This window comes from Phascolarctos cinereus, unplaced genomic scaffold (genome assembly GCF_003287225.1).
Source record: "Phascolarctos cinereus isolate Bilbo 61053 unplaced genomic scaffold, phaCin_HiC Scaffold_5;HRSCAF=322, whole genome shotgun sequence".
Taxonomy (NCBI): Eukaryota; Metazoa; Chordata; class Mammalia; order Diprotodontia; family Phascolarctidae; genus Phascolarctos; species Phascolarctos cinereus.
In genome coordinates, this window is record NW_027555958.1 from 415,955,486 (window position 1) to 415,974,217 (window position 18,732).

Genomic DNA, 18,732 nt, shown 5'->3' on the forward strand with positions numbered 1-18,732 from the left:
GTACCTGTAGAGTTCTTTGCACATGCAAAAAGAGGACACCAGGACCTGAGAGCATCTGTTGGAGAATTGTGTTTGACATAAATGTGGCTATGCAGGTGGCAGTTCACAGTGCTGGCCCCTGTAGCCCCTTGGCATAACCTTTCAGCACACTGACAAACAGAGCAATGCAAGAGTGAATTGTACTGTTGCAAATGAAGAGAGAGGGACTCAGGCATCCTGGTGTTTCAGGTTAGATGGTGTATGTATATGTTGATGCAAATACAGAGGGATGGATGAAGTCTTCGCCTAGGAGCTTCATATTATCCAAACTGGATTCGCCTTTGGAAAAGGTTTATTTCAGAAGCACAGAAAAACAATGGGGCCCATCTGAACAGTTAAGCAATCGTGATTAAAAAAACCAAACCAAGCCAAACCCACTACCAAGTGCACTTTTCCTGAGGATTTCTATTGTATTTAATGTTGACCAAAGTGAAAATATGGAGGCCAACAAGTATCACGTTTCCTCAGTTGTGGAGAAAAAAGGAGAATGAGAGTCAGTGGCTAAAGCTGTGTAATCTTGGGATTGTCACAGGATCTCTCTGAGTTTCAATGTCCTCATCTTTGAAATAGGGACGATCATGCCACTACTACCTATAGGGTTTCAGAGAGTTATCAGGAGGAAATGTGGGCTCTGTAAATATTAAAGCTACAAAATACTATGACCTCTGCCCAGGCAACCAAGTGATCACAAAACCATATCTGCTGAAAAGCCCCTTGGGTGTCCAAGAAGGCAAGTGAGAGGCTGGGATAACTTTGGCCCTCCTCACCAGTACTAACTATATTTTCCTATGGTTTTCCAGGATATCAGGTGTCAATGCAAATGTAATCCAGAAAGTTTAAGGACCTTCCGCTGCTACTAGATTTGGCATGAGTAAAAGATCAGTGGAAGGATTATCTTACCTTTTGAGGATTTCTGCCCATCTCTTATACTGAGTGAGCCTTGGTTACCTGGTTTTGGAAATCACCAGCTGCATCTTTTCTTCCTTGAGATGTTCCAAGACATTGTGGAATAGCTTCTGAGTTAGGAGTGTTTACCCAATGACAGGGTCAACATTCCAATATTTTCTTTTTTTCTGAAACAGTCCATGGAATATTTAGGACCCTGCATCATTCTTCTATTGGGAAAAGAACAATCTGGGCTTCTGATTGGTTGAAAAATAAATTCTATCCCTTTCTTTCTGTCAAAACTACTGAGTTCTGGAACGGTGGATTGTACTATTATGTGATTTAACTGGTTAATACAGTTCTAGAACTCAAGCATCTGTTGTAGCTGCTAAGTTGTTACTAGTTTTTCCTGAAAAGGCACCTAGATATAGTATCATGGAATTTTTATTTTCATTTGTTTTGTTTTTTGTTTTTGGTTTGTTTGTTTTTTAGGTTTGTTTTTTGTTTTGTTTTATTTTGTGTTTTGTCTTTTGTATCATGGAATTTTTAAAAAAGAGAGTGGTTGGATTTCTGCGACCACCATGGACCATGATCACCTGGAAGGCACTTTGGCTTCTCTAGGTCCTGTAGAGCTTTGTGATCCATCTTTTGTTGGGAAAATAGAATGAAATGGAGAAACAGCATTAAAATATAATGCTTGCCCACCTTGCTGTGGTTTGTTTTATTAGCTGCTTTCTTCCCAACTCCTCTTCTCCATTATTTTTTGCCTCTTTTCAGAAATATTAAAGGGACCATTCCTTTTTACAGAGAGAGTGAAGCATCTGCTGTGCTCTGGATACTCCTATCACACTGGTCATCAGGTCAGTAACTTTAAGATAATCCTGAATGTTTTACCTTCATAATGCTAGGTTGTACAGAATAGGAAAAAAATGTGTTTAAGACATTTGGGATGATTTCCAAATGGAAATTATTGAAAAGAGCAGACCAGAAGAAATTCACATTTATGTTTTTATATTTTTCTGGAAGAGATTGTCGTATATTAAGATTATTGCTACAGATATACCAAATCAAGAGGATTGACTCAAGGTGAAGGGAAGGGCAGGAGTACATTCTGTCCAGGACAGTGCATCAATTTAGTCATCTGCAGGTTAGAGTAAGTTTGTACTGAGCTCCTTTTTCTTGTGCTTCTACTTTTCCTAGTTATCATTAGTTATGAACTATTAGAAAATAATTCTTTATCACTAGAAAGAGGGAATTATTATAACATTCCATATAGAACTCATAGCTATGAAAGAAAATAAAAGCTTTGTAGCTTCTGACTGGAGTACTTTCAAAAATGGTTTTGTGTAGGAAAAGAAAATATAACTGGAAGCTAGGTGGTGCAGTGGATAGAGCACCAGGCCTGGAGGCAGGAAGAGCTGAGTTCAATGGATTTGAATGTCTCAGACACTTACTAGTCGGGTGACCCTGGTCAAGTCACTTAACCTTGTTTGCCTTAGTTCCTCAGCTGTAAAATGAGATGGAGAAGGAAATTGGCAGACCCCTCCAGTGTCTTTACAAAGAAAACCCCAAATGGGGTCACCAAGAGTTGGACATGACTGAACAACACCAAAATACTTGTATATCTGAGAGTAAGCCTCACATTTTTCTCCTGTAAGATCATGGGATCATAGATTTAGATGCGGGAGGGCCTTTAGGAGTCAAATAGGCACTTCCATAATCTTGCAGGTGAAGAACCTTACATCTGGAGGGTCCAAGTGATGTGCCTAGAGTTACCGGTAGCAAGCAGCTGGGCTGAGATTTGGAGCAAGGCCCTCTGACTTCCAACCTACTTTTATCATGCTTCAGCACTGAAGCTTGTATCCTCCACTTACCCAGAAATATTCAGGGATGGAGAACTTTTTCATTTCATAGCTAATACATCAAAGCCTTTCTCATGGAGAGGTATCTGTAGGATTTGGGTATGACCAGAGTGAATTTTAAAGTTGAAACCCCTTCAATGATCAGTCTACTCAGTCCCACAGAAAAAGAGAGTAGTTTCTTTTCTTTTTTTTTTTTAGGCAATTGAGGTTAAGTGACTTGCCCAGGGTCACACAGCTTATAAGTGTCAAATGTTTGGTCTGAGGCTGGATTTGAACTCAGGTCCTCCTGACTTCAGGGCCCTCACTCTATCCACTGCACCATCTAGCTGCCCCTGGTAATTTCTTTGATTCTGATTTAGAACATACAAAGTTTCACCAAGTGTGAACTGTGTCTAAAACCATTGTGAATTATGAAAAGTTTATGCCCTGCATATAGTATGATCTCCTGTATTCCATTAAGACACCATTTATCTAATTCCATTTTCAGGATAGTTGTCTTTTTAAAAAGTTAAGAAAAAAATTTAAAATTATTTTCTCTCTGAAGTCTATGCCCTAGATTCTCTTCTTCCAAAACCTTATGGTCACTCAACAAAGACCATGTTTTTTCTTTTTTTTCCTTTTTTTTGCTAGGTAATTGGGGTTAAGTGACTTGCCCAGGGTCACACAGCTAGTGAGTGTCAAGTGTTTGGTCTGAGGCTGGATTTGAACTCAGGTCCTCCTGACTTCAGGGCCCTCACTCTATCCACTGCGCCACCTAGCTGCCCCTGATCATGTTTTTTCTTAAAGTGACAACATCCTTTAGACTGTTCTACCCTAGGTTCCGGGTAACATTTCTTTGTCTTGCAATTGCCAATTGGAATTTGGGAGATTTTATGTGATTCACACTTCCTGTTTCTTTCATGATCTCACATGTTTTATCTCCTACTGTGACAGTTTAGGAAAAGGTAGACGTAATAATTCTTATTTATGGGATTTCCAGAGGACTGATTGAAATAACCCAGACCGTTGTGATTCCTCTAGACAATCCTGATTTTTATTTCATCTTCTCATTGGATCTCACTTTAAGAGAGATCACTTCCCCAAGCCAGAAGGATGTCTCATCTTCCGAATTCTCTTCTATATCCCCAAACTCATTAAACCTTCAGATCATTCCTGTTCATTCTTTCTTTTAACTAGTCTGCATTTCAATGTGTACAGTTTCCATTTAAACTTTTCCACTTAGCAAAGGAAAAAACAGACACATTTAATTTCTTTATACAGAATAAACTTTTGGTGTTTTATTATAGGCAGTGATCAAAAATAAAAAAAATTTCTGTACATGCAGCATACAATGCCAATGAAAGCTGTTTTCAATACCATGATATAAATGCTGTTGGGTACAAAAGGAGATGAATGGTGAGTGTGTTAGGATGGTCGTCCTGGAACGGCAGGAGGGGGCCGCCTGAAGGAAAACAAACAAAATGACAACAAAAAAGAGAAACACAGACGAGGAGGGAGAAAACAGCGTTTAAATCATAAAACATTTGAATGGTAACATGCAAAAAATATCCCACAAAGTTAGTCACATCCAAGCCAGGCACAAACAAGCAGGGGTGGGGGTGAGGGTGGGAAGAGGAAGAACAAGTCGTGGCCAGTTAAGAGTGTTTCTACAGCAGGCTTTGCTGGCCGTCAGCTGGACTAGCTATAGAGAACCTACCCCATACAGAGGTTCTAGAGACCTGTGATTTTTACATGCATGGGTAGTCTTTCCACCAGTGTAGATCACAATTCCTTTACATCTTAGTAAATGATCACATGACTTGCTCTGGCCCCAAATGTCTCTTACCTGGCGGCCCCCCTGGTAATGTTGAGCCTCTGCACACTTAGCTTGGCTCGTCTTTAGGTGGTCCTCCAGCCAGCCCAGAGTCAAGGCCTTTCCAACTTCCTAGGACCTGGCAGAGCTTGTCCCTTGATAGAAAGGCTTTTAGGAGTCAGTCTGGGATTACCTTCACCCCATGGAAAATCACTGCAGTGAGAATTTCATGGAGGTATCATAGAGTGATAAAATGAAACCCACAATCACATTTCAGAGGAATTTCAGGCAGCACTAGAAATCTTTATGATTATATCATGGTGTCCCTGGGGTGTTTCCAATGATCTTCAAAAGTGTAGTGAGTACTCTCAAAAAAGAAAAAACCCCCAAAATTATAGCATATGTTCAAATTTTCTTTGGGAGCAGCAGAGGGGAAGGTGGGGGTGGGGTTTTGGCAGATGTGGTATAGTAGGAAGCATTGTAGGCTTGGATTCTGAAAAGCTGGGTTCAAGTGAAAGAGAGTTGCTACTTTTTAGCTTCTGGCTTTGGGTCTCAGTTTCCTCATTTGTTCAGTGAGGAGGTTGGACTAAAAGGCTTCTAGGGTCTTTTCCAGCCCCAGTGTTCTGTGATTCTGCTAGAAGAAAATGAACAGAAATGGAACTGGAGGAATCCTAAAAAGGCTGAGACAAAGCTCTACACTAGAACTGTCTCTTAGGGTAGCGCATGGGGACAGCGGGAACTTGTGCAATTTCTTCTAGAATAAGGATGGCTTGGAAAGGTTTGAGTCTGGCTCCTGGGGAGCTTAGGAGGTCAGGCCTGGTCTAGAGAACGATCTTCCCTTCCCACCCACATCCCAAAGGCAGATCTAATCAGGGGCTCCAGCTGAAGTTTTTAGTCTGCTGTGACCAAAGAGCACACCAAGCTCCTTCTGTCTCCCTGTGGAGATGTCGTATCTTTATGTGAATCGGGTAGAGGCCAAGGGGGTCACTCATCTTAGCTCTTGCCTCTGAGATTTTCCAGGCCGGTAAAGACGTGTTAACATACTGTAAGCCTTTCTTTGGCAGATAGACTAAATGGCTAAAGAACTATTTCTGTTGCTTGACTGAAAAATTTCTACATTTTCACCTATTTCCTCATTCTGGCTAGCTGGCAATGGATTTCTCATTAGATTTCATAAACTAGATGCCTGTTTTATGTACATGAAGGACTGAGATACATCACAGTGTTTTGCTTTCATCCAAAAATCCAGCATTCCATCAAAAGTGAAACTCTTCCTTGCATCCTTCTTTCTGTGATCCACTGTAGGTCATCAGCATAATATGGCCTGTAGGACCTCTTTTCTCATGCCAGCTTAGGTACACATTCACTTTTGGCTTGTTTCCATCTTACTTTTGTACAAATACTTCAGGGAGGTGAGGAAAGGCTAGCTTTCTTCTGTGAGAGGCTCTTAGGTCAAGCTCAATGATTAGGCCATTTATGAACAATATATGCATTTTTTAATTCCTGATACCAGAAGATTGACTACTAGGTGATAAACTCTTTCGACTTCTCTTTTGGCTGTCATTACCTATGACAATGACTAAGATGTGGAGAGGGGTTATTGTCTCTATCAGTCGAGGGCGTCCCTCCAACCAATGAAATTTAAGATCTTTAGCAGAATTGAAAGTTAAAAAATAATTAGATTTTCAGAGTTGGAGGAGACCTGAGAAGTCATTTAGTCCAAGCCATACCTGAAGAAAAATCCTTTCTATAAAACCCTCTTACTTGAGAGTCAAAAGAAACCCCCTATTTCCTGATGCATTCCATGCTGCTTTCAGAGAGCTTGCAACATCTACCTGTTGCTTCTAGTTCTGGCTTCTGGGCACAAGAAAAACAAGTCTGTGATATGTGACAAGCCTTCAGATACTTGAAGACAGCTATCATAGGGGTGACGAGGATGACAATGATGATGTTTCATCAAAACCTTTTCTTCTTCAGGCTAAATGTGCTTAGTTTACTGATCTTCAGTTGATCTTATGGTGTAATTAGCAGGTTCTTCATTATCCTGATAATACTCCTCCAGATATGACATTTGTCCGTACCCTTCCTAAAATGTAAGATCTAGCATTGAACAAATGTGGTCTGACCCCCTTAGACCTGGACACTATGCCTTTCTTAATGCAGTCTAACTCTGTATTAGTTTTTTGGCTGCCATATCCCACTCAGCTGTCATATTTATTGGCATAAAATTGGGCAAAATAGCTCCTAATAATTGCTTTAATTTCCTCTTCATTAGTGGTGAATTTACCCTTTCATATCCCACTCTTGACTCATACTGAGCTTGTAGTCCAGTTGATCCATCAATCCACTAAAAGAGATAGTTCTTTTTTTCCCCAGATGATCTGCTGTCTAGCCATACCTGCCCCATCTTGGACTTTCGAAATTGATGTTTGAACCATAGCATAAAACATCACGTTTATCCCTATTCAATTTCATCTTACTAGATTCAGCCTAATGATCTAGCCTTTCAATACCTTTTTGAATTCTGATTCTGCCACACAAAATTGGCTATTCCTCTCAGATTTGTAAAGTATGGCATCTACACCTTTCTCCCAGTCGTTAACAAAACAGTAGTGTGAGACCAAGCAGAAGACCTAAGTATTTAGGAGCCTTCTCACTTAACTTAATATTGTTACCTAGCCTATTATAAGGGGGCTGCTATTGTTTAGCTTCAGAAACCCTAGTAATGGGTATCCCTGGTGTTTTGATGAAGAAAGTATAATTAAATTCTTGTCAGCGTCAACCAGATTTATTACCAGAACAACAAGAAGGAAAACATTTTTTTTAGTTTTGATGAGACTGATTAACAAATTAGCTGTCTCAGCAGGGTGGGGAGGTGAGACATTCTACTGAGCAACAGGGCCATGGTGTGGAAGGAACATTTACTAGCAGATACCAAAGCACTATATTGCTGGGGAATAGTCTAGTGAATTAACCCATAAACAGAACCGGAAGCTGTAGATGCTAGTGATGGAGAAGCAAGAATGTGTTCTGTCTGAAAATTTCTAATGGGATTTGTGTAAAGCACCAGATGAAAGTTCATTCTGAGGAAAGATTTGTTTTGAGGAAGGATTTCCTAATGACTCCTCTCTTTCTCTGTATCTTGATTTCCTCCCATCCTCAGTGACTATCAGAGAAGACCCTGTGGTGGTGATAGTGATTCAGAGTTTTAGTAGCAGAGCTGTCATGGCTCCCTCCAGTTTTGTTTGTTGTTTTCAATGTGTTGTTATTTTTGGATTGACTCATGCTGAAAACCAAAACCTGTAACTACGGTGGCACAACTGGGACTTTCCCACAGGGTTTCAACATCGGTAAGTATTTTTCTTCCTTGTCCCACTGTTGCCAATGATTAAGAAATCTCTGTTTGGGCCTACTCTTCTCCTACTTAACTGCCATACCCCTCTGGGGCTCCTCAGTGTACCCTGCCCTGATAGATTCTCCCCACTATCGAATGAAACTATACCATGAGGGTCCTGCCTCTTTCCTGGGGGACCACTTCTGCCATAAAGGTTCCACTCCTCATCTGCCTCACTATTGAGCCTACTTCTTCTACCCCTGTCTCCTCCCTCGGGCTGCCCAGTAGGACTGCACCCAACCAGGGAAAACTGTCTTTTCTCTCTCTCCTCTACCCTCCACTACTCCAGGGATTGCTCACATGAATGTACCGAACCAAAGTAAATTGTTCTTTTCCTCACCTCCTCCTCATCCTCCCTCCCTTTATCTGGAGGTTACCTAGTGCTGTTGGAGCTCCTGCCCCTCTCCTGGAGCCCACTTTTAACTACGAGCATCCTACCTCTCCATGCCCCTACCTCCAACTTCACCTCCTCCTGGGGACTGCCCAGTTGAATGCACCCAATAGGGGAAGATTACATTGTACTTCTCCTCCATGTCCTTCTTCTGGAAAGATTTTGATTTGGAAATTCCTCTCCCTCCATTATTCCTTTTGTTTTCTGCCTTCCTTCCTTTCCTCCCTAGAGGTTGCCTGGGTAGCCTGCACCCAATAGGGATGAGCTGTCTTTTCATGGCTCATTCTCCCACATCTGCCCAGTGTATTTGCTCATCAGAGCCACCACCAACCCCAACTGCTACCTCTCCTTAAGTGTTTCCCTGCACCCAACTTAGATAGACAGTCCTCTGTACCTCCATATTCCTCCACCGAAATTTCCCCTAGGCACCTGAATGCTATACTTCTGATGAAAACACCCATTTTCTGCAAGTGGAAAAGGAATTATATACGAATATATTTGTGTATTCATATATAGTCAATCCGAAAATAACTAAACACATTGAAAAAACAAACAAAGCTGGAGGGAGCCATGACAGCTCTGCTACTAAAATTCTGCATAACTATCACCACCACAGGGTCTTCTTTGATAGTCACTGAGGATGGGAGGAAATCAAGATGCAAAGAAAGTGAGGAGTCATTAGGAAATCCTTCCTCAAAATGAATCTTTCCTCAGAATGAACTTTCATCTGGTGCTTTACACAAATCCCATTAAAATTTTCAGCCAGAACACATCATATAGAAAGACAGACAGATAGATAGATAGATAGATAGATAGATAGATAGATAGATAGATATGAATTATAAATGTACATAAATGAATGGTGGAAGGAACTGGGAATTTTGAATCTAGAGAAGACTTGCTAGAAATATGACATCAGTCTTCAAGGATATGTAGGGCTATAACGTGGATGAGAGGTTATACTTGTTCTGTTTGGCCCCAGTGGGCAGAACTGGGAGCAGTGGGAAGATGGTACAAAGATATGAATTTAGGCCCAAAGAAAGAAAAAAGTTCCTAAAAATTAATTCTTAATAATTTAAGTTCTTTGTAATTTAAAAGTGCAATGGGATACCTTGGGAGGTAGTACTTCCCCACTCACTGATCTTTAAGCAAAGGCTTCATGACCATTCATCTGGCCTGTTTTGGAGGGGATCCTTGTTCAGGTGGGGGCTAGACTAAAGGTGCCTCTCAGGGTCCCTTCAAGTATGAAATTTTGTTATCTGACCATATCGTGCTCACGTCCAATCTAGAATGCCATTAGAAGATTGGTCTAACGTTCTTATGCATCTTTCCATGAGCCAGTGGAATAGCTATTGCCTGTGGCTGAGGTTTCTGTGCAATATCTTGAACTATTTGGGTGATATTGTGGAGGAATTCTCAGAGATGACTATAAGAGTATAAGACAAGGAACATATTGTGCTGCTAGGAAAGAGCTCAAGCATTTCATTTAAATATAGCATGTGAGGTCAGTCTCTCAAAATAGATGAGTTTTAAATTTCCACTAAAGGAGAAAACCAAACCTTGGATGATTAAAATGAAACAGGTATTCCCATATCAACCATTCTCAGATAAAATTATTTTTCAAATACAAAGAGAGAAATTTCCTAAATAGCTACACTAAGGTGAGTTAATGTAGCTTACTGTAGTGGAAGCTCTCCTGAGCACACCGATAAAATTCACTTAAAGTGTACAAAAAGTAGTCAGACATTAGCATGAATCTTGCTATAAATAGTTTCTCTTGTGGCATTGACATGTCAGTGTGCACAGAAGGTATAGAGTGTATATGAGGAATTAACACAATAATCTGCGTGATTCTTCCTCACCCTCCATCCCACCCCAACTCCATCACTAGGAAATGAATATTCTGTTTTTAGAAGAAGAGAGAACACTAGCTTCTTCTTATAGTTTATTTTTGCATGCCCACCTTAAGAACAGAAGAAGTAAGCTGAGGCTAAGAATCCTAAGTATAGACAGTACATCTAGCACTTATCTTAATGCTTCTCAGGACAGAATTATGGATTGTAGAAGAGGCAGCGTGGTCAAAGGAAACAGTCCTAAAAAGAATCAGAGGACATAGTGACCTGAATTTGCTGCTTAGTATCTTTGCAGTTACTTAAAATCTCTGGGACTTTGTTTCCCTGTCTCTGAAATGGGTTGTCTAGGTGATCTCTAAGGACCTTTCCAACTTTTAATACTATTACTGTGATGTAAAAAGCTATGTGGGACCCTCCCATTAGAACCTGGAGAATTCCTAGCGGTGGAGTGTGATTATTTCACTCTCATTTATTCCTTGAGTGTTGTATGAGCAGAACAGAAATAAGTATTTGACCATGTGGAGAGCAGATGGAGAAGTGGCATATGTAAATATACAGAGGCCATCTCTTAGGTGAGAGGCTTAGTGCTTTTCTAGGTGGAACACATCTTTTTTGTCCACTTGGAACACGTACTTTCTCATTCTACTTATACTGTTTCATGTGAATCTTTTTTTTTTCTTTGTCTCCAAGACACACAAGGTTAAAATATTCTAGTGTCTCTTGGTAGGTATAGCATTAGACTCTCCAGCTGTATGTGTATACACACACACACACACACACACACACACACACACGGATATATGTACACACTTATACATACACATATATATTATAGATACACACATATATGTTATTCATCATAGCCCAGCAATAAAAGACTTCTAAAGTAATAGGGCAGTCTCTCTCAGTTTCTCTCCTTTGATTTATCCTACCTGGCTCCTTTAGAAAGCCTTAAAGCCAAAATCTATGACTGTGCTATAACATTCAGGCACTCACCACTTTGGCTGTTCTTGACTGATTTAGCCAGAGCCTGTGTTCTTTGAACAAAAAGAAAAAAATTCAGCCCTAGGAACTTTTGACTTCCATTGAAATGCAAAGATTCAATTCAACTCAACACGGCATTAAGAAGAGAATGAAGTAGAGAAAGAGTCCTTCAAATGTAATTTATTTCAGGTTCAGAAATACAACTTCACAATTTTCACAACAGGTGCATATGACCTTCAAGAATGATACAACAGGCTTTAGGAACTTGCTGCAAATAACCCGTCCATTTCCAGGTTCGGGTATCAACACTAGGAAATCACTGACAGTCCTGGCAGGTCAGTGGGACCTATTCTGGCTCAGATTAATAATTAGAGAATCAACAGAAAGAACCAAATTTTGCTAATATATGAACACTGTTCTTTATAAAAAATGTTTGGATGGTTCTGAAAAGGAGAGAGAAAAGAAACACAGACAACACAAATAAAACACAGGCTGGTAACACTGAGTAAGTCAAAAATCGAGTAATAGTGGTAAACTTTCTGGATGGAAGGAGCCATTCTTATCAGATCGCCTGCAGACAAAGCAAGAGGGAAGACAGGCAGAGTAATATTCATTTATGACGAGAGACTATTCTATTATGTTACACAGAGAGCAAGATGTAAGTATTCCTAAGCTGAAGTTTTAAACCAATAACAAATCAATAATAATAATAACAATAACAATAATAATCAAACAGTTGAGCCTTATGCAAACACCAGACCAGAGAGGTGAGAACTCTCACCAATACATCAATATGAACAGGTCATAAGACAAACAAAAGAAATCTCTCACTTCACGTGTTTCATCTCTCTCTCTCTCTCTCTCTCTCTCTCTCTCTCTGACACACACACACACACAAACTTACATATATACAAATATATAATTACACAATACCAGATATACACCAAAATAGTGTTAAAGATTTGCATATAGAGCACCACATACTTTACAACAAATCAACCAGCCAGGGTGACAAAATTGATTTGGTAGACACATGTGACAAGAAAAGCTTATTTGGAAAGGGGTAAAAGGCCAGACACTATGTGGTTGGATGATCTGGTGATCTTTTCTCTAGGATCATTCTGGATCATCCACATTTGAAGTAGCATTCGTAGTAGGCATGCATCTCCCCTGCTCTAAGTTCATGGGAGAGTTGCAAATGATTTTCTTCCACTGAGTTCCATAATTTGAAAATGTGGTACCTGGGCACTTTGTACGACACTAAGGAAATTTCCTGGATGATTTTCAAACAATTACACCAAGTGCCAAATGTAATAACAGTGTGAATAGTAGATTTGAAAAGGATTTTTTTTCTTCCATTGAATTTGTTTGGAAAAGCCTCAATTTTCTTTATGTTGTCACCTCTCTCCATTTTATTCTTGGAAACATATGGCAGAGAGAAAACAAACATGTGCATCAACTTTTTAGAATCAATTTCAGTGACCCAGAGAGCAATTTGGATTCCCAATCAGGGCCCTTAAAATGTGAGTTTCCAGACTGTATACGTCATGTTCATCTGTTTGAAAAAAGGATGTCCATTCTTAGACAGCACAACTCTGAATCGAAATTAAATGTCTGTGAGTGTTATGCTGACTTATTTGAGCGCAGAATGCCATGATCATTCTCAGAGTTTGTGTGTGTCCCCTCTCAAATAAACACAATTTGGTCAGAAGACTCATGTGTTTTGTGAGACATGGTCTTCTGTTAGATAATTGCCATATATTTCCATAAGTCCTTCATAGCTGTCTTTTACATTAACAGGTTTTTTTTTGCACTATATTTGTGAACACCCACACTGGACATAGAGATAGGTACATACATACATGTACCTAAATACACACATATATGCACACTATACATCTATAAATCATACCCATGCTTGAAGCGTTTTATCAAATGCTTTATGAGCTTCCACAAAACATATGTACTTACATAAACATGATTCAGTATTTACTGTATACAGAGTGACACATGCATAGAAAATGGGTTTGCACACATCAAACATCAACATTTATAACATATTGGTATTAGGTCTCTTTTCATATTTGAGAGTTATGGCTACAGTCTACACAGAAGGCTAATAAAATTAAGTCTACTTGACTACTTTTATTCTTTAAGTTTAGAAGGCTTATTATACTTAATAGCTCAGGAAACTGTTTCATTCTAAGGTTTAGGGTTAGACTTAGTTTCCATCTCAACAAATAGGAAACTGGCTAATAAGCAGATCCTGCTGCCCATCTAGCTAATGAAGCGCAGCTCAAAGCAAAGTTGAAGAGTTCAATGTTGGCTAGTGGTTTTTGGAAATGAAATATACCTGTTTAAAGTGAATTCTATTTCATCAATCTGTCCATGTCTTACTCAGCTGTTATTTTGACATGTCAGTATGCATGCAGCATTTATCTCATTTGTGGAAATGAAACAACCTCTAGTCATCATATCTACGTGTATGCTTCTGTATATTTGCTGTCCGGTGCCAGATCTGATAGAGCTAGGGTTATAGGAGTTACAGAGTCCAAGCAGCTAGCTTGCAAGAAAGTTCCATAGGAGGCTATAGCCAGCATGGTAAACATGTGGAACATGCATTCAGGTATATTCCTTTCCTAACGCCATATGTGCAGGGTGTGCCCCAAAGTAAAAATTCTTCAGAAGTTCAGCTTTCCCTTCCATCAGCTTCTCCCTTTTGGAAAACATGAGCTCTTTGGGGAGTGGGAACAACGCTAACAAACAATTCATATAGTACCCGTGACTGTCCAAGTCCTCAGGCTGGCTAGCTTCTATTAGAAACATCTTAGAAGTGGAGAAAACACAAAAACAGTACCCCCAAAAGGAGGACAGTTATAGCCAAAAGTTTAACTGCAGGGTTATAATCTGGAGTGAAAGCCAAAGATGACAAATGTATTGTTTATGACTGCATAAGATCAGTGGAAAGAAACTTGAAAAAAATATGCAATTTTCTTTGACATGGTTTGAGACAATTTTAAAATGCACCAGCGGTTATCCACAATATTTTCCTTTAACTTGAAGGAAAATTTTTTTAAATACAGCAAAATGTAAAACCACATTTTGCACAAAGCCAAACCCCTGAAGTGGGAAGAGTATTAGGCAGCTGGTTGCCTCTTTGCCTGTTTAAGATAATGAAAGTGAAGGACAAAAGGAACTCCTAAAATGGGGATTCATATGAAAAGATCTTCTTGTATCCCCTAACTCTGACAAGTTATTTAATATTTTCCACTTACCTAAGACACACTTTTAAAGAGAGAACATGAACATTGAACATCTGCTTCATTTGCAAAGGGAGACTTTTTTTGTTTTAACATTGAGAAAACAAGAAATGAGAGAATTAGTATAGCTAGGGAATGTGGTTGTTCCTACTTTGATCTATAAATTAAACCTAAATATTTGGAAATTTTAAAGATGAGATGCCCTTCTTACCAAAGACGACTTCATTTGCTGGTTGCTACCTATAGTATTTTGCTATCCAAATTATCATTGAACATTTATGAAGTTTCATAAGGTCAACACCTTATTCAACCATTGAATTTGGCCAATCCTCTTTTTGAAATAGTTATACATTGATTATTATTATTTTTTTTTTACCTCATACTCTACAGGTGTCTGCTTTGGGTATAAACTACAGGAAATTAAAGTTGTTAACATACAAATCATGTGAACTGCTATAAAAGTAAAACTTTTCAGTTGGCAAAATCTGATTTGCTTCTGTACAATATGAAATAGCATATGTGACACAACTATTATATGAATATTTGATCTGCTGTCTGGGAATAGTTAGCTGATGAAATTCACTGCAGTCTGTGTAGAGATTTCCTTCATACCATTTCAGATTGTCCTCAGCAGCACAGAACTCTGCTGAGGACTGAACTATTAACTGACTAGCTCAGCTGCCCTTGGAAAAATTGGGAAAGTACTTTAGAAAAACAGGGGTGATTTTCAGCCCCTACTTCTCTGACTACCTTTTGTTATATCTGAATGTTCCGATTCTTTTTGTTGAAACCTGAGGGTGCTGAGTGACCTTAAGTTGGCTCTGGGAGGGAGGTGATTTTAGTTTGGGGTTTTTTTTACACCACGGCACACCTGTGTTGACAGGCTCTCAGTTGTACTTCCAGCTTTGTTAAGAATGATTTGAATGAACAACAACAACAAAATAACATTCCAATGGGAAAAATGGATGAAACAAACTCTTACGGAAAGCAATTATAAAGTAGTGTGGAATTTTTGCCTATACCAAAACAGCCAAGATAATAATAATGAAATGGAGTCAGTGTGAATGAATTTAAGTTACAACACTGTCTTCACAGTATGCAGTTGGTTAGCCCACTCATTTCGCAGTGGCAAATGGACCTGATCCCAGAGACTCAGACTCATATATTGGACTAGTCTCATCTCCTACCTTACTCCAAGCCATGGTAACCGTCACTGTTACGTACTCCAATGTGACTATTACTACTTATGTGAAAGAAGGAAGACTATTTTTCGGACACTATGACAGATGTAGTGTTTTCCTTCACTTTGCAATTCTGAAATTAAGTTGCTATGCCTACTGACTGATTAATGAAGAACAAGCTTGATTCACAGTTGTACATGAAGCAAAACAAGTCAGTAGAAGGAAAAGGTCTTTATGCTATGCAAAGCACTGAGTTTTCTTTAGCAAAGCACCTTATCAATTTTGAAAGCTTTGACTCCTAAGAAATCATAATGAAACCACTTCCCAGCAGGACTGTGAAAGGAAGGAGAGGGTAAGGGAATCTGAGTGTGTAATTATGGAGCAGGCAGCAGCTTTAATAACAGACAACAGAATTCCTCTCACCCTAATTAGAATTTATGGAAAGAAGTACGTGTTGCATAACGTTACTATTCCTTATTACACAGGAACACTCCTTAATGGAAAACATCATTAAAGCAAGTTGTTCTTAAATTTGGGAAAGGCCAAGTTCAGTCATATGCAGGTAAAGTATGTTGTTTCTTTGTATAGGACTGCACCCCAAACCTGCCTGGTCAGTGGCCTATGTAAAGATTCTATAAGGCCAGTCATTTTCATGGGTTGAAGCATTATGGACCTTCCCCAAAGACTGGAAATGCCACAGGCAATGCAGAGTGAGTGATGAGTATATTAGTAAAACTGGTTACTTGCCTACAGATGTCCACACATGCGACTACTCATGATTTATTGCAACAGTTATCAAATTAGTTGGTTTCATATAATTCGTTATCAATTAGTTGCCATGCCAGAAATTTCACTTAGTCTAAGAGAGAGGATTCTAATGGACGGATTATAGTGGGACGAGTTGGTGATGGAGGTGGTCTCCGGCTACAAAGAGAAAAAAAAAAGTAAAGAGACAAGTAGAAACATCTTGCAAACCTTTCTGGGACAGCAAGAAAGTGAAAACATAAGCATGCATATTCTCATAAATGCTGAATAGGAGCAGTTTCAGTTCATTACAGATAAGATATAGCAGCATCTCATTAATTCAGTACCTTAAAGGAATGAGATGTTTCACATGCAGGCATTTGCTGAATAGAACTGAAACTTTAAGCTTTTAAGCATCACAACTGGCATGCTTTTAACATTTTTGATGATCATCTCTCTTAGGTGTATTACACTTCCTTCCTAGAGTATATTAAAAATAATTTTGCTCCTTTTTGAGGTCCCCATTCTTTAAATGAACTATGCCCTGAGCGTCTACAGAGGCACATAAGGTTCTTTGTCCTACATAAATGGCTCTGGAATCTCCATCTTGATTCTTTAAAAAAAAAAATCTTGGCTTTATGTGTTTCCTCATTAATTCTCAGCTCTACCTTCTCACTCCTTTTTAAGTTGGTGCTTCTAGTTGGTGTGGAGAACCAGATAACCAAGCTTTTTAAGAATGGTTTAAAATAAGAAGCAAATGGGCTTGTAGTGAAGAGCTAAGAATTTCTCCTGTGAATACAGTAGACGTACATGGGGTCTTTGCCCTCTCTTTTGATATTCTGTTGTTCTTTGTGTTCCTGCACCTAAAAAGCCCAGCACGACTGATTGGTCATTCCATATTATTATGATTATTCCTTCACTGATCCCAAGATTAATTTCTTAGACAGCACACTCTCAATTACAATAATATTTGTACAGATACAAATTCTGTGCATAGTACTTGGCATATGGCAGGCACTTAATAAATTCTCATTCTCTTCCCCTTCCTTTTACCTTCACAGGAATGGGTTTAAGCTTACTCTCTATTACGTGCATATTATCTAGGTTACTATTGATATTTTGTAATTGAACTAAATTTACCAAATTATGTAAGCTGACAATTTTGATTTTGATAAAAGCTGCCACTTTTCTTTCAGAATGATACATTTTGGAATGAAAATCAGACCGCAGAATTCACTTGCAAGTTGGAATATCAGCTTGACTGCACCAAGGACTGTCACTAGGACTGTTTGCTGCCTGAACAAATATCACAAACCAATTCCAGGTCAAGCTACACAAAATAGTGTGTACTCTCTTGAGGGTGAAGAGTAAAACCAGACATCCCATTGAGACTATCACAGGGTGTCTGTGTGTGTGTGTATGTGTTTGCATGGTAGCTTCCTAGTTTAATTAATTATTCTTGTTAGCTAGGTGGTAAGCCCTGTTATTTCTATTCTGCTAAAGAATTGTAAGTGCTGTCATCCTCTACATTTGGTGTCCTGAAGGAAGCTCTAATTGCTCTACTTATGGTCCTGATTGTGCTAGAGGTTGGAAGGTAGAAAAAAAATCAGTTAGAAAAGAAGTACAAAGTTTCCCTCATTACAACCACAGAACAAAAGAAAAAATTGGGGCCCAAACAGCAGAGGGTCACTGTTGATGAATGGCTGTGATCCTAACCCATCCAAATCTGATTTTTAGATCTTTTTGATGTAAGTGTAGCACATTCCTCCATCACTGGTACCAGGCAGATGTCAGTTAGGATTCAAATAAGAGTTGTACTACGGAGGGCCATCAGCTGATCTGGTATAATGAAAAAATCCTAGATTAGAAGATAAATTCCTGAGATGTTCACATCTTGCTTCTGTCCCTTATTTGGTTGAATGCCCATGGTATTGACTAGGCACTAACTTTTCTGAACCTTAGTCTCATCAACTGTAAAATGCAAAGGATAATATTTACCCACTCATACTGAAGAAAGTTCTTTACTTTTAAACCATTAAAGCCATATAAATGTGAATAACAACAGCAACAATAATGGTAGTAATAACAGAACTAAATGCAAAAAGGAATATTTAAATTGACAATAAAGGGTTTTTTTCTTCTTTTTTTTTTGTCATTGGGTAAGACTTGATTAGGAAAACAAGGCCTCTTTAGAAGTAGACCATGCCTAATTAGAAATACTGATGATTTCTTCCAGGCATTTAAAACCATGACTCCTAGCTATACTCTATATCATTAAAAACAACTTTGTTCACAATGCTAAATATTTTTTAAAATGGATGTCCTGAAGTATGACTACCTCTGTTTG

The 18,732-nt window shown here is 39.0% G+C and overlaps 1 protein-coding gene and 1 long non-coding RNA gene across 7 annotated transcripts in view; one reads left to right on the forward strand and one right to left on the reverse strand.

The window, feature by feature from the left end:
* DNM3 (dynamin 3) overlaps positions 1–18,732 on the reverse strand; it is a 682,754-nt gene that overhangs the window by 59,892 nt on the left and 604,130 nt on the right. For 3 of the 6 annotated variants that reach the window (XM_020970516.2, XM_020970513.2, XM_078156496.1), the window contains one exon: positions 11,366–16,565. The exons of 1 other annotated variant lie outside the window; for it this stretch is intronic. In XM_020970516.2, the coding sequence (XP_020826175.1) occupies positions 16,496–16,565 (70 nt within the window). In that variant the 3' untranslated portion in view covers positions 11,366–16,495. Of the gene's footprint in view, positions 1–4,023; positions 4,228–11,365; positions 16,566–18,140; positions 18,225–18,732 lie in introns of those variants that run through there. 2 more of the 6 variants (XM_020970517.2, XM_078156495.1) reach the window with 2 other exon arrangements.
* Positions 1,351–18,529, forward strand: LOC110196998 (uncharacterized). The gene is made up of 3 exons (XR_002321375.2): positions 1,351–1,784; positions 16,127–16,203; positions 17,582–18,529. It is a non-coding gene; the product is annotated as an uncharacterized LOC110196998 (long non-coding RNA).